Source organism: Rhizophagus irregularis, chromosome 14 (assembly GCF_026210795.1).
Source record: "Rhizophagus irregularis chromosome 14, complete sequence".
Classification (NCBI taxonomy): Eukaryota; Fungi; Glomeromycota; class Glomeromycetes; order Glomerales; family Glomeraceae; genus Rhizophagus; species Rhizophagus irregularis.
Window position 1 is genome coordinate 3,022,629 of NC_089442.1, and position 17,304 is coordinate 3,039,932.

Sequence of the window (17,304 nt, forward strand, 5' to 3'; positions counted from 1 at the left end):
GCATATCAAAAAATCTTGAGAATCGTTTAAAATTTTTTAATATGATAATTTCATTATTTCTTCTCTCTTAATTTTGTATAATGGGTTTATTAATATTTATTGAACCATCAGACCAAGTCGCTTTGATATATGATACCAAATCCTCCCTTTGCTATTCCAGAATATGGTATCCATTCCATCAAAATTTCTGCTCTATTATTATTAAACATACTATAAATAGAATTAAATAATGTATTTGGGCAAAACTATTTGTCAATATTTTTTATCTTGTCAGTAAATCAATTTCAAGTAGGCGTATCAGTATATGTATCACCACAACGAAAACATTCTTATCGTACTCGTTAAATGAAACAAACGAAATTGGCACGGGACTAAATCTTAACTTTGGTGTCGGATCAAAAGGATCAAGCTTCATTTATTATTTTATGTAAAAATACTAAAAATAATTGTAAAATTTAAAGCATATTGTATTCCTAAGATTTTTTTACTTCATATTCATTTATTTACTAAATGTAATAACTCTAATAATCTTGTGCATAATTTGTTTTGGTGCAACTATTTAAATAACTAATTAAATAAAAATTACTTATATTTGTACAATTCCGTTTTATTAAAAGACAGGAACATGTATTAACGTCATGCCAAATCAGTAACATGCATTTTTTTCGTTTATTATTAAATTTAATTTATATTTTATATTATAATCTTATATATATTCAAATTTTATAAAATTCCACTTGTCTAATTTTAACTATCTTTTTGTATGGATTGATTACTAAATTAGGTTTATTAATAATAATTTTTTTTTTACTCCATAATAAAACATTACGTTTAAGATAATGTGAATAATTGAATTAGTAATAAATAATTAGAAATAAGAAATACAGTATGTACTGCATGATTAAATAATATTATCGTACGGCCCTATAGCCTATAGGATGCCATCGATAGTTAATCATCGTACAATATTGAATATCAATATTTTATTTGTGTACAATATTGAAATGATAATAGATGCAAAATTCGTTGTAAAGAATCAAATCAACTAAATCAATTAAATTACTAGTATTCTTAGTAATTCTAGGGCAGTAATTTTGAAATTAATTTTATTAAAAGAAAGAAAAAGTCTATTAATAAATAAATACAATAGCTCTAATGTAAAGCATGATCTGCATTAGCTGTACGAACGTTACTTCGTGACGTTATAACACCGTAAAAAATGATGTCATATTGAAATACAAAAGGATATTTATTGTATTAAAGAGCGATATAATTCATAATTTTGTTCAGTTTATATACTTATTTAATTAGTTTATTAAAAATAATTCATCAAGATAAAAAATAATAATAATTTTACGTAAGAATACCAGTATACTACTTAATTGTTGGCAAATTATATAATAATTTCTCTTGGATTATCTAAGGATACGATCAGAATACATCGATCACGTTCTTGCTATACAAGCACAATTAATAACATTTGTAAATTTTATTAATTTAATATATAAACCTTTACAAACTGAGTTTAAGTTTCTCAGTTTGCATGAAAAAACTGAGCAGTGTGATTCCTAGTTGTAATGTCTTGTCTTAATAATTTATTAAAAAAATAGAGAATATTTTTGCAGATTTTAAAATTTAAATAATATTAAAAATAAAAGTCAACAATATAAATTAAATACAATCAGCCATTGAAATGAGTATACTTATATTATTATTTTGATAATTTATATTTAATAATTGGAAAAGTTAATTAAAAAGATTTATTTAAATTACAAACTAAGAAATTTGTAAAATATTTACTACTCTAGCCTTAGTGTTTAAATAATTCTGAAAAAAAGAGAATACATACACATATATGGATAAAATATAATAAGGAATTATTTAAATTACAAACTAAGAATCTTGTAAAATATTTTACTATACTCTAGCCTTAGTGTTTAAATAAATCTAACAACAATTTCTGTTAAATGTATGACATCAAATACCACTTAAAAAAACTATAAATTCTTATAAAAACACAAATAATTAGTTATTTTTTATCTGTTTTAATATCTAAATAATTAAATAAATAAAATTAATTTCGTATAAATCTAAATAATTAAATAAATAAAATTAATTTCATATAAATCTAAATAATTAGATAAATGAAATTAATTTCATATAAATCTAAATAATTAAATAAATAAAATTAATTTCATATAAATAATTTACAAAATTAATTCTTTTTATATACTGTATTACATACCTAATGATTTTATATCTTCAATTATACAATCATTCAAATCTTCACTTACTAGTGTTTCATTCACTTTTACACTAGCTTGTGAATCTTCATTTTTAAGAATTTCATTCACTTTTCCACTAGTAGATTGACTTTGTAAATCTCTACTTTCAAGAATTTTATTCAATTGTTTACTAGTAAAATCAAATAAGCGACTTGTATAATATGCCTGTGAATGAGATCTGGCAGCAAGATTATTGTTATGCCCAATTGGTGCATTTATAAATTCCATAATATTGTATTTTAATTCTTTATTAATTTTACATGGAGTATCAATCCATTTATCAATAATATTTAACACTTCTTTAGAAGATGGCCTTTTTAATGGGTTTTCATCCCAACACTTTTTCATCAATTCTACATAACATTGTGGAGTATTTTCAATAATTTCAGGACGTTCACCTTCACAAATACTTAAACAAAGTTGAATATCATGTGATCTATTATTAAATGGTGGTATCCCAGATGTAAATTCCCACATAATCATAGAAAAACTATATATATCGCTAGCTGGAGTATAAGAATTGCCCCTTAAAACTTCAGGGGCCATAAATGGCATAACACCATGCATAAATATCATATTTTTTCAAAAATGATTTTGCAGGTTTACATAATCCTAAATCATTAATATATATTTTACTCATATTACCACATAAAATATTACCATCATGAAAATCACAATGAATAAGCTCTTGTTTATGCATATCTTTAAGTCCAGAAATAATTTCAAATAACATATACAGTCAGCCCCCTTTATAGTCACACCCCTTGGGACCGAAAAAAAAGGGTGTGATTATAAAAAAAGTCATATGTTGTGACTATAGAGGAGGTTTTTCTAATATATTTATTAGTACATTGGGCCAAAATATGGTGTGCTTATAAAGGGGAATTTTATATGTTGTGATTATACAGGGGGTGACTATATAGGGGGTCGACTGTATAATTTTTGTTTCCAATCACTTTTGATTATTCTTATTAAGTTTTCTCTTAAATTACCATTGTTTGCATAATTCATTACCACCATATATTTCAAAGTATCTGGATCTTTTGTAAACCCATAAAAATGAATAATATCATATGAATTTCTTGGACAACTTTCATGATATTTCCACTATAAAATAATAATAATATATTAATGTAAATAAATTATAATTTAAATTAAAAAAATAAATAACATTTTATCATACTTCATTTAGAAATTCATTTAAATTTTCATTTAAATTATTATGAAGTTTAAGAATTACTTCATCATCTTTATTATTATAAAACCAAATAGCCTTGTATATATAGTACCAAATCCTCCTTTATCAAGATATTCAACATTTTTAAATTTATTATAAGGAAACCATTTTAATTTTTTTTCAAAAATAAAATTATCCATAATTGTATTTCCACTTTTTCCAAATCTATAATTTAAATAATTAAAATTATTAAAAAATTTTATAATAAAAATTACACTATAATTTAAGATTGAAATCAACACTTACTCTAAAATTTAAATAGAAATTTAATATAATATATATCTTAGTTTTTGTATAAATATACAATAATAATTTATAATTTACAACTTACCAACTAAATTAAAAGAAATTTTATATGATGAATTCAATTAACAAATAAATATTTATAAAAATATATAACAATAGAACAAGAGGGAGAATTCTTGAATTATCTCCGCCAACAGATACATGGATTGTATATAGCTGACAAAATATCACTGGAACCATTTCAAACATCCTATCCATCATCCAAAATGGAGCTTAAGACAAATGTTGAATACTTCCCTGTGTAGTAAATAGCAAAATTCGATCTTCACTAACTACAAAATCTCTCACTAAAATTGAATCTCCATTATTTTGAAGTAAACTGAAGAAAATCTGGAATATTAATTTTTTCAAGAGTTTGGGCATCTCTGATCTTCTAACACATTTAATCTTTGAACGAAGAAAATTAAGAGATGGGATAGTATATCCTAATTATAATATCTTGAATAATTCATGCAGGTTTATCTCTCGTTGTATGAGCCTTCTGCTTGATTTGGATAATAATTTTTGCAACTTTTGCGTTACTAGCCTGAAGTGAGTGATGATGTTAAGTAGTATTATTACTTAACCTCTACAATTTTCTAGATCTCTTTTCTCACAACACCGATAAATAACCACGAAAGTTTATCTTATTATTTTCTTTTTGTGATGGTACAATTTCACATATTTCGTTCATTTTAAATTGTTTTAGTAGCTAATAGAGAAATGATCTTTCGTGATTAAAAGTGAGTAAACATTTGTATCAAAGGTGTAGTTAAAAGCGTAATATTTAAAGCATCATTTATTAATTGTAATTTATACAAAGATATAACTTTCAAACAAATAAATATACAAACAGATATGGGTAATATTCATTTTTGTGCTTCAACCCTATAAAAAAAGAAAATTCGGAATTTGTCCTGAAAAGTATGGAAAATGTCCGGAAATTTTCCGTGCGTCCGGAAAACATTCGGAAACGGTCATGTTTTGGAACATTTTCCGGACGCTCGATTCTGGACAAATTCTGGACAAATTCTGGAGTGTCAAGAAAATGTCTGGAATTTGTGTGTCCGGAAAGTGTTCCAAAACATGACCGTTTCCGAATGTTTTCCGGACGCACGGAAAATTTCCGGACATTTTCCATACTTTTCAGGACAAATTCCGAATTTTCTTTTTTTATAGGGCAAACGTTTCACTTTAATAAGTATTAAATAAATATAATTAATAGTGACTTTTTCCATCATAAGATACTCGTTATTGGTCTTGTAGGACATCTTACAATAGCCAGTATAACATTAATTGTAATATTAATTTATTAACATGTATATTTAATATTAATTATAACAAATTATTGTAAAATATATTGTAAGTTTAATTGTAAAATTTATTTGTGAAGTGGGAAATTTAGATTGCATTGCTATGTAATAATGAAGTTAGTCTATAATAAATGGAAATTTAGATTGCATTGTTATGTAATAATGAAGTTAGTCTATAATAAATGGGAAATTTAGATTGCAATGCTATGTAATAATGAAGTTAGTCTATAATAAATGGGAAATTTCTTTGTTGTATATTTATATAAAATAAATATTATATTTATAATAATTAATAAACAAATAAAATAAAATAATTTAATTAAACGAATTAATTGATTTCATTATCCATACCATCATTGATTGGCAGCTATTCCCATAATAGCGGATTCCCTTTGCTTCTTCTTAGTATCCCACCAATAATAAAAGAAATACCAAGATATTAATGCGATAAATAAGAAACCATAACTAAGAAATATTGGTGATAATTGCAAAGCATCGTCGACAATAAAAGAGAATGTTAATATAAGCACTCCTCCTAGAATAAAAATTCCTACTACTGGTAATGGCACTTTAAAAAATTTTTTTTCGTTATTTTCACTTCTCCTTCGAATCAACTAAAAAAAGAATATACATATATATAAATTATTCGGTTTAATAAAAATAAATAAATAATTATTTATACGCACCAACAAACCTATACCAGTAGCAAGATAAAATATCCAATAACTGTAACTGGCAAGATTTGAAAATAATTTAAAATTTGAAATTGAAAAACTACCACCAACGAATATCATAAGAAATGAACACCAAACGAATTGTGCTAATAAAGCATTGATAGGTGTATTAAAACGTTCATTCCAGTTTTTTAATTTTTGTGAATATTTTGGGAAAAAATCTGAATTTGCCGCTGCGACAATAACTCTCGATCCACTCCATACTTCTACTGCAGCGGTACCCATTATAGAAAGTAAAACCAGGAAAGTAAAAATTCTAGTAAATTGATTTCCGAATAATTGATTAAAAAATTCTGCAGCTATGGTTTCATGATTATCTATCTTATCTTTGCTTGCTAATTTTTCTTTTGGTACGACCGAGATAAATGCAACATTTACAAGGAAATCTATATATATATAAAAAAACATACACATAATTTAGGTTGCCGATATTGATATTATCCCTTAGATGGTCTAGCAACGCCATTTAAGGGATAGTTGGTAAGCTTTTCATAAAAGCAAATATTTTATGTCAAAAGTTCATCAAAATTCACATTTTACGTACACATTACTGTAACAATTGCGACACTAATACTATTGCTGAGAATCAGTTTCTTTTCCGGGTTCCTGAACTCATCCAAAGAATCTATAAAGCAGAAAAAATCAGATTAAATTATCTGTTAATATATATATATATATAATAATACTATTAATCTTTAAATGAAAAAAAAAGTTTTATATTTATAAACATGACATACAATTCAAGTTATTCCATCCATTATATGTGAACATAATCTGTTAAAAAAATTGATAGCAATGAGGAAAAGATTTTTTAAAAATTGCTTTTTTGAGAACGTAGCGAAGACATGTAGAAAATAATAATAATCGTGTAGCACTGTTTACAATATTCCTTTTATAATATTTTCACATCATAAGACACGGATATGTTGAAAGTATTATATAAGACACAATTCTCTAATATTCGACATTTAATGAATATTCAAAGTATCTTACAAATACTTCGTTAGTGTATTATAAGCAGCGTTATACGGTTTATCTTATAATAATTACCAATAAAATAGTTGATGAATATTCTGCAATGTCTGTATTTCCATTTAACTGCGTTTTCCAATTATCACTACTAATTTCTTTATTTTTGCATAATCCATAAAATCCAGCTATAGCGATTATTGAATACGTAGTCAATTTTATAATAGCAAGACCCTGATTTATAATTGCTGCCCATTTGTTACTAAGCATATGATAAACTGTTATGACAAATAACAGTAGGATTGCCAAAAATGTTACGAGCCTAGAAAAATAAATTTTTAAATTTTAATTGCTGTCATCATTTAAGATGAATAATTATTATACGTGTCCTTATCCTTAATTAATCAAGCAACACGTTAATAATAAAAATTTTTCTTACCAAAATGGAGAAAAAGGAAGATTCCATCCAATTGAATGTAGTTCAGGTATATCATCATCAGATAATGTTTTATTTGATTCACGTACATATGTTTGTATATATGTTTCTCCTGTTATAGTATACCAAAAATACTGCGCACCAATTTGTAAAATGGCGCATAAAAGCCCTGGTTTAATTACACTAAAAAAAAGAGAAGAATTTAATTTATGAAAGATTCTTAACCAGACTTTGAGAAAGGAATTTTCATATTTACAGGACAAACATAAAACTGAAAAGATAACTCATTAAAAGTTTTGGGTTTGGATAAGCTGTTTGTAAATATTTCGTTTCACCTCCGCTTATTTTATGAATGGCTCCAAGTTCAACATATGTTAGTGAACCTGCCATACTTATTATTCCACCGATTAACCATAATGATAATACTATTCCAGGGGATTTTACCGCATTCCAAACAGTTCCTGGTGTAGAAACGATACCCGCTCCAATCATATTATTTACATTCATTCCAATACCATAAAATACACCTAATAACGAATTATTTCGTGGTGTTATGGAAGGTTCTGAACTTATTGACGAAATCGATCTTATAACTTCTTGACTATCGCCACTGTTTTCATAAATACTAATATTATCATTTATGTCGGCCATCTTAATCAGTAAAAATGAACGATACTTTTTTTTTAAAAGAAAAAATAATTTACAAAAATGAAAAAATTCGAGATTTTAAACCTTTTTTCAATCACGTGGATTTTAACGTTACACTTGAATGTCAGGTGTTTATATTAAAACCAAAATGGACATAATTTATTTGTCTACCTATATAAACTATAGTCAATTTGATAAAGATCGTAGGATTCAAATCATATCATTCCTAAAAAGGAATATTTTTGTTTGTGCATACAAGTGTTTCAAATTAAAAGGTCGATTAATATTATTTTTTATTCTTTTTGTCGATTCAAAAAAGAAAAAATGATTTCTTTTTTGTCAATTAAGAAAAAAAAAATTCTTTTTTGTTGATTAAAAAAAGAAGCTTGTATATAAATAGAATTCATCTAAACTTATTATTACTTCCGCGTATGTTCCTACAAAATGAATTCTGTTTTCCGAAATTAGCGGAATTTTGTCTCCGAAAAACGTCCAATGCCCAAGAATCATCCCTTTTCAATACCTTAAAAAAAAGGAAAAATAATTAGTAGTAATATTCCAGTAATGTTTCATCTTCGGAAACGCTTAATTAAGACCTTTTCCCATCTGTATATGTTTTACTAAATTTTTTTCAAATGTAATAAAATAATTAAATAAGGGTAGTGGCATATATTAGCTAGTATTATTTTATTATAAGCGATATGTATACATATTATAAAATCTTAGTACGATTTTGTAATCGTGTGCAACCAATCATTTCTTTACAATTGTGTAATCGAAGATTTTTGCGTATTTCCACCCTAAAATATTAGCTAATTTATGTCACTGTCCTAGCAAGGATGGATTGTTTATAATATGCCTTAATGTATGTCAAGTAATTTTCTGTAACACGACGTGAATTATAAAAGTTATTAAACATTCACCGGGATAAAGGTTATGGATGGACCATATTAAGGTAATCATTAAAAGAAAAATTCTTGCTTATGTACTATATTCATAAATCCACCGTTTTCCACTTTTCTCTTTTAGATGCGGTCGATAAAATAATACAAAAGTAACATTCCAACAATTAAAGCTATGAAAGTGATAAGTGTGAAGAATATATAATGAAAACATGAAACGATTGGTCGTGGGATAAAGAAAAATACTAAAACGATCCATTCCAAATCCCGAAAATATAAATGAATCGTAAGCGATAATTTAGGGTTATAACCTTATCTTTTTCGAAAAACCTAAAAATAGTTATACCAATAATCCAATACCCTGTAACAATGTAAAATTTTCAAGAACTAAACATCGCTATAGAAGCCCTATAAGAAATATGTATACGGAAAGGATACGTTTTGTATACATTTTATGTACGTTTCTATAGATTCCGTATATAAATTCCGTATATTTAATAAGCAATTCATTTTTGAACATTTTTTAAAAAAACTAATGTATACGAAATGTATACGAAAAAAATTAATCATGCGGAATGTTTAAATTATACAGAAATATTGTAAATAAGTAATAATAGAATTAAATAAATAACTTATAACATACAATCTATTTAAAAATAAAGAATTTAGTTAGTTTAAATTATGTGTAAATATCATATAAATAAGTAATAATAGAATTAAATAAATAACTTACTCTCTATATTATTAAATAATTTTTAAGTGAAAATTTAGTTAGTTTAAATTATATGTAAATATATTATTATAACAATAAGTAATAATAAAATAATTAAATAAGTAACTTACTCCCTATATTATTAAATAATTTATATTACTATATCTGATATGAAAAGAAAATTAAAAGCTAAAAAAAATATTAAAAAAAAAATCGTGTCAAAAAAAAAACTGAAATAAAAATAAATTTGAAAAAATATTTCAGTTCTAAAAAAACAAGCCAAAATAAAAAAAAAAGATTAAAATCAACATTCTTCCAAATGAAATATGATTAAGAAACTAAATTTTTTTTGTCAGTATTATTAAAAAAATCCGATTTAGGAATTATTTTAACTATAATAAACATGGAATAAATCAGGCGCAGACATATCAAGCATTTCCATGTTACACAATTCAAATTATTTGTAAAGAGTATTAAGCTCGATATAATAAATGTACTTTATTTTATCTGAAAAGTCTTAATTTAGAAAATATTAGAAAATATTATTAGACGATTATAGACCCTTATCATGACCTATTTTAAGCCTATATTTGTAATTTATATAACAGCTTTTTTTATTATGCTTTTTAATAGACTATTATATTATTAGTTTTTAATAAATCTAGAATATTAAAATGCTAATACAAAAATTAGGAATTTTTGCAAAGCATACTCTATTAATGACTCTAATAATAATGGAATTCTCAGGATATACGGGATATCCCAAAATCCAGATTTATTGTACTTGAATATGCAAATAGTGGAAATATTAATAATTACAATAATAATATTATTATGAATTATCATTGGATTGAAAAATTGGAATTACTAAGTGAAATTGTTAATGGTCTTAGAGAATTCATGAAATAAAGTAGTTCATTGTGATTCTCATACAGGAAATATATTGATATCAATTAATGGTGTTTATTATTATAGTGACTCTGGAAATTCTACAAGTAATGTATATATTCAGATATCGTGGTTCAAAATTTGTGTTCTCACAAATCTCCTTCAGTTATTTGGGTTTTTCTTGTATAATGCTTATAATGCTTCTTCAATAAATCTCCATTTATGGATTTCTTCAATATCCTTCCATATACTGTAATTATATACCCTTCTATATTCTTTTTCTGATTAATAAGTCTTATAATACAATTTTATATTGAAAAGGAAAAATTTCAAAATTTTGTACTTATAATTTTATAAAGACAGCATAAAAAGTAGTAGGAAATATGTGAGCATTTTTATTTCATTCTTTGTGCTCAATCATTGACTCAAACCCGATCAATGATCAAACATGATAAATCTATTATTTTTTTTTTATATTATTGTAGGGAAATCGGCTCCGAAGTTGGATGCCGAATCCCACAGATAAGTTATAGCAACAGGATTAATGAGTTTAATTATATTTAGAAAATTAGTTATTACATAATATTAATTTAGTGTAGATTATAATGAGTGAAAAATAAAAACTATTAATTATACTAATTATATGAAAAAATTATTAATTCTATTAAAAAGAAAATATTACTAAAAAAATAACTAAGAAAAGAATTATTAAAAAAATCGAGTTATAAAGGGAAAAAAATTAAAACCCGAAAAAAAAAATAAAAAAAAATCTGGATAAAGAAAAGAAAATCAGTTTTTTTAGTTTTTTTTTTAAAAAAATCGGTTTAAAGGAAAAAAAATCAGTTTAAAAAAAAAATTTCGGGTTTTAAAAAAAAAATATATTAAAAAAAATATTGTTTAAAATGAAATCTTTTTAAAATTTTCATCCCAAGAGGAGGATAGGCATTAATATTATCCGAATATGGATCATAAGGATCATTTGAATGAATTTATTATTTTTTTTTTTTTAAAAAAAAAATACACTGGGAAAATATTAAGTATTGTATGGGCTTTCTGCGTAAATTGCTGCGTCAAGTCATATAAAATCCACGTGATTTTCTTATCTAATAATGCCTTAAGATTGTACTGATCTCCTAATTTAGGCCGATGGTAAGGTTTGGGACATGGTTTGATTTGGTCGCTAACAGATTTATATATTATATAATAAATAAATTTAATAACGCAACAATTGTTAAAAAAATATTATTTTTCTTTTTGAACTTCGGGACAATATATTTTTTTTAGCAAATTTATTTATAATTCAATCTTGTATGACTTTAAAAATTGTACACAAATTTGAAGTTTGTAATCAGTTCTTTGTTACGCTATAACTTGTAATTTAATAAAAAAAAACGAATAAAACTTTGGTTAAATTTCATTAATACCATTGCAATTTTCAAATTTTAAGGCGAAATTCATCCATGATTGACTTGCAAAATCTTGAACATCATGTGTAGTTAATCTAAATAAAGACAGAATGTGAGTACTGTACCACTGTGTCATCATATTCATCAAGCTCAGATTTGAGTACAATGCCGCAATTACTTTTTTAACATTTGTTATCCATCATTGACTACTAATATCCAAATGATGAAGAAAATTAGGAATTTGGATGATAAGAAACAAGTAATTCACGAGTTATTATGATTAAAGTATATAATAAATTAAACTTTTTAAAGAACAACATTAAAAGAAAAAAAGAGAGAGAACCCTTTCCCATAAATTTTTGGAACAAAATTTTTCGTGGTCGTTGGACGTTTATTTAACAATAAAAACATATCGTACCATTTGAAAGAGTTTTCTAACATAGACAACAGTTTACTATTAAAATTTAACACCTTCGATTATAGTATATTTTTATTCTGTCTTTAGTTTGGAATAACTAACTTGCGGCCTATACATCCTAGTACCTACCGGAGAAATATTTAGGCTACATCACGAACCACCATGATGGATGGAATCACGATCGTAAAACTTTAAAGAATTGGGCGCGTTGTTAAAAGAAAAACAGAAAGAAATTATCTCGCTACCATTACCGCCTTGGTACCAAAGGTAACCTTAGTTACTATTATCACGATTTTCACAATATAGATCTCTGGTACTCTAATATGTCAATGCTACGATTGTAGCCAAATACCCAATTTTTACGTTGGTATCATCATTTAATGTGAAATGTAATTTTGAAGGAAAGTAAAATCAAGAGGAGTAAATGAAGAATAGCTTTCTCTAAAAAATTAGTTTTTTTTTTAGAAAACAATTTAAAGGTGGAATATTACTGGATTGTAAGTATTAAAGGGGATTACAGCATTTCTTTAAGAAATATTTTTAACGGAATTTTTTATTTTTATTGTACATTAATGGAATATAAGTATTATGAGGTATGATGTATTGATAAGCAGTCAATGTAAAATTCTAACAAAAACAATAATTTTTAAGCCAATATATTAAGTAGAACAAATAAAAAAAAATGTGTAATTTCATTTTTATTTACTAAAGAATATCTAATAAATTAAAAATTATATTTATGCATTATTTATAAATAAGTTCAAATATATTATATTGACAAATTTTGATATTAGAGGAGAGTATTTTATATAGAGAGCAAATACTCAATTACAATTACAAGAAATTTTCTAAGTTTATTGAGAAAATTTTAAATAAAAATAAAAATATACTCAGATGTAAAACTTTTAATTAAGTATATGAGAAATAGATGGTTAAACTTAATTTTTTTGATCAGAGTTACTGAGTTAGTTATACTTAGATAGAATTTTTTTTTTTCTGATTAATAGAATTAAATATTAATAAATACAACATAATAACTAATTTTATTTTGAAAATCACAAAAGTTAAATTAAAATTCATTTATCTTGATATTTGTTTCATATATTATATTTTGTGTATTTGTCCATGTTTCCAAATTATTATTGGAATGACGATTAATGAGTTCCATAAATTATATTTAATTTAAGACCTGACATTTTAAAATAATGTGAAGCCATGAATTTTGCCAGCATTATGACAATAAAAATATAAATGTAGCATTAGATAACAAACTATATTATAATTGACCATATTTTTTTTCGATCACATTATGAATAATGCTTTATGGATATTGTACGGTGTCGTATTTATATTGGTTAACGTCACTTCGTGACGTTAACCAGTATAAATACCACCGTACAATATTTTAAGATACTGTACAGTATGGATCCAATTTGATGATCATCTGTTTTTGTATATCTCCTGATGAAATTTATACTGTTTCGAAACTAAATTTAAAATTTTAGTAAAATTATATGAAATAGTATTATTCATGTTTCAATATGAGAAATCTGTATTAGCTACTTCATCAAATTATTAATTAATACTAATAATGATTTCAAAATACAAGTCTTTTCATATGTTTCAATAGTAAATTTTAATATAAAGTAACGGATACATTTGATCAGGTGCTGCACGTTCTAGAATATCACATGGACTAATTACTATGGTCAAGATTTTATCAATAAAATTATTAGATAGAATTTAATAGCCTTAAAGAAAATAAATCAACGAAGTGAGATTAGTGGCAATTATATGAAGACTAACCATAATAAAGCAGTAACTAGTAGAATTGATGAAACTTAGAGTAAAAAAGCACCAAAATAAAATTATACGTATGAAAATATTGAAGATAGTGAGCATAAATTTTATATATTGCCATATAACATAATGTCTTGTTATTATATCATAATATCAATATGCATAAAGAAAAATTGGAGGTGTCAGATTTATATACAAAGTGAATACATTAACGTAAATTAAATCATTTATTGTAGTAATGGGAAATTTATGATGTTTGAAACATGTATAAGCTTTAAAATATTCTAAACCTTGTAATAATTATTTGCGATCATAACTTGCATGTCAAAGCACGTCATATATACTTATGAGAAACTTATAAAATTAAGACTTAATAGTGAGTCATAATTGGTCACATCATGTAATTGGCAATTATATATATATACACGAGTATGGATAAAAAAGAAAAAAATATTCACAAAATATACCAATAAGATGTCTTTAACTTCTTTTATTACTATCCATGAAGAAATTTCCCGCCTCCACTCATTGAAATTAATAACAACTAATGAATATGTTAGATTAACGGCTTATTCTATCCATTTCTCCGACCAGATACCTAACATAGAAGAATCATTAAAATATGGCCCTGATAGTGTTAAAATTGAACATCTTAAAAGATTTTTAGACGATGGTATATTTCACATAATTGAATATATTAATTCTATGTTCTGTCATGATTCATCAATAATATGAAATACTCACTAATCATATTTTTTTTCTTTTTTACATTCACATTTTTGTAGAAGAACAAATATGTCTTGGTAGGTAGATCAGTTACATTCATTCTCTTTTTTAAATTTATCAATACAATAAGTACTGCTATTTAGCTAATTATTTTTATTATATGCAGGAAAACGTTCACATTCATTCTCATTTCCTGAGCCAGGTAATTTTTTTCAATATTCCTGTTATTACTAAACAATTTCCTAATTTCTAATATCTTTTGTCTTTAGAAACACAAAATTCAAAGAGAAATAAAATTTCTTTTGATTCCTTGCTGAAGCTTAGAAAACACATTTCAGCTGACAAACCACCTGTTTTATTCATTTCCTTTGTCCCTCATCCTGACATACAAAAGCAAATTTGTGATCAGATTTGCTCAAATATCTTCCTTGTATATGGAACAAACCGAACTCAAGATTATCAGGGTATTAATCTTTCTGGTGGTAGTGGTGTTGGAAAGACTCGTATAGGATTTGAAATCAAGAACTTTATTACTAAAGATGAACGGATTCAAACATATGTGAAAAAGTTGAAAGTAACCTTCAAACATATTTTTATTAGCATGAAAGAGATTTTAAATTTTCTTGGAGAAGAACGAGAACGGGATCCTGAAACTAAAATATATCCTCAAATTCCTGAAGATTTCAACAAAGCAGAAAATGTTCTTATCATGTTAATTGCAATATATTTTTTTGCAAAAGTGTGGACTAGATCAAGTATTGAGAAGTGTAAAGAATTAATATCTGAAACTATGAACTATAAGGAAATTATTAAATTAATTCGTAAAGAAATGAAACTGGATGAAGATGCCCATTTAGTCTTAATTTTGCAAATTGATGATTTTCAGTTCTCACCTTATTGGACAGTCGTATTACTTCGCATCATATCTTACATTGTGGAAACTAATAAGACATTAATATTTTCAGTATGTACTGGCACTGAACCATCTAAAATTTCAAATTTGTATGGGTTCTTTGCATCACAATATAGAACTAACAATATTAATTTACCACCTATAAACTTCACTCAGTTCATTAAGTATTATGAAGAGAATTATAATGTTTATCAATTGGAAAAATATTCTCCTCCTGATGGACCTTTGACGAAAAGTCATCATTTTGTCTTAGAAAAAAAAATAGAATAAAACTATTTTATTAATTACTTTTACAATAAACTAATATTAGTAAAACTATTTTTATTATTTCTTAAATAATATAGATTAAAACTACTATTTTATTACTTTTATAATGAAACTATAATTCATTTACATTTTATTAAATTTAATAAACAAATAATAACAAGACCAATTACTTAATAAAATTTAATAAACAAATAACAAGACATTCAATTACTTAGAAGCGAAATAATTAATAAGAGCCTGTTTAAAAATTTTTTATTGTTTAAAAATTGTGAAATTGTCTTTTTTTTTGTTAACAACCAGTTCAAATAATTGTCACGTGACACATGATTATCAAATTTTTTTCTAATTAAAAATAATTATAATTTATATTTATAGAATACTGAATATTCAAAATGACCTATTTTTTCACAAACTTCATAATCCACGTAAGTAATGATTTATCATTTGATTTTTGAAGTTTTTATTAAATCTGATTTATTGGGCGAAATTTCAGTTAACCATTAAAAATATGTGTAAAGTTCTTAACTCATTAAGCCAAATGAGCAGTTCAAAGCTAAGCATTTGTTCAACCCCTATCTCATTAATAAAACATACCTTCCAATTAATACCAGAAATAGTTTACAAAAGAATTAATATTTGGAAATTAGTATAAAAATAACTAAATTTATAATTACCGAATACAGCATTATCATAAAAAATTTAAAAATATTTAATTCTATTAAAAATGGAAAAATGGATTAAATCCATCCAAAACGTGGTTTTGCAATGGGTAATGATGGTTGGACTGGTTGTATAAAAATTAACTCATGAATTTTTCTTATATTATTACTCATTATCTATTTTCTCCATCTTTGTCTAACATTATCTGGTGATTATATTCACTTTTTAGCTGCAAATCTCTTATTTTTTTTTTATATTTTATAAATCTGTATTATTTTCTCTATAACTATGTTGATGAATAATTATTGAAGCTTAAGACATTACACAATTATAGTATGAATAATATGAATGATCTTTTGTTTTGCAATGGGTAATGATGGTTGGACTGGTTGTATAAAAATTAACTCATGAATTTTTCTTATATTATTACTCATTATCTATTTTCTCCATCTTTGTCTAACATTATCTGGTGATTATATTCACTTTTGAGCTGCAAATCTCTTATTTTTTTTTTATATTTTATAAATCTGTATTATTTTCTCTATAACTATGTTGATGAATAATTATTGAAGCTTAAGACATTACACAATTATAGTATGAATAATATGAATGATCTTTTTGAGAAAATAAAAAAATGATTTCAGAGCCTAAAAAAACTAATGTTCAATTTGACATTCAGGATTCTTGTAGCATTAAAGTACAAGA

At 24.8% G+C, this 17,304-nt stretch overlaps 3 protein-coding genes across 3 annotated transcripts; 1 reads left to right on the top strand and 2 right to left on the bottom strand.

Annotated features, from left to right (window-relative positions):
* Positions 1 to 2,237: 2,237 nt before the first annotated feature.
* Positions 2,238 to 2,513, bottom strand: OCT59_006353 (uncharacterized protein; the record flags this gene model as incomplete). The annotated part of the gene is made up of 1 exon (XM_066141217.1): positions 2,238 to 2,513. One exon carries the CDS (start codon positions 2,511 to 2,513, stop codon positions 2,238 to 2,240), a length of 276 nt encoding a protein of 91 aa, XP_065998030.1.
* A 2,960-nt stretch (positions 2,514 to 5,473) lies between these two features.
* On the bottom strand, positions 5,474 to 7,910 carry OCT59_006354 (uncharacterized protein; the record flags this gene model as incomplete). Its single annotated transcript, XM_025324384.1, has 7 exons — positions 5,474 to 5,734; positions 5,807 to 6,240; positions 6,399 to 6,479; positions 6,592 to 6,628; positions 6,905 to 7,145; positions 7,263 to 7,442; positions 7,516 to 7,910. The coding sequence occupies 7 exons, from the start codon at positions 7,908 to 7,910 to the stop codon at positions 5,474 to 5,476; spliced, it is 1,629 nt and encodes a 542-aa protein (XP_025186378.1).
* A 6,597-nt stretch (positions 7,911 to 14,507) lies between these two features.
* Positions 14,508 to 15,942, top strand: OCT59_006355 (uncharacterized protein; the record flags this gene model as incomplete). Its single annotated transcript, XM_025324385.1, has 4 exons — positions 14,508 to 14,706; positions 14,819 to 14,836; positions 14,926 to 14,961; positions 15,029 to 15,942. The coding sequence occupies 4 exons, from the start codon at positions 14,508 to 14,510 to the stop codon at positions 15,940 to 15,942; spliced, it is 1,167 nt and encodes a 388-aa protein (XP_025186379.1).
* Between the last annotated feature and the right edge of the window lie 1,362 nt (positions 15,943 to 17,304).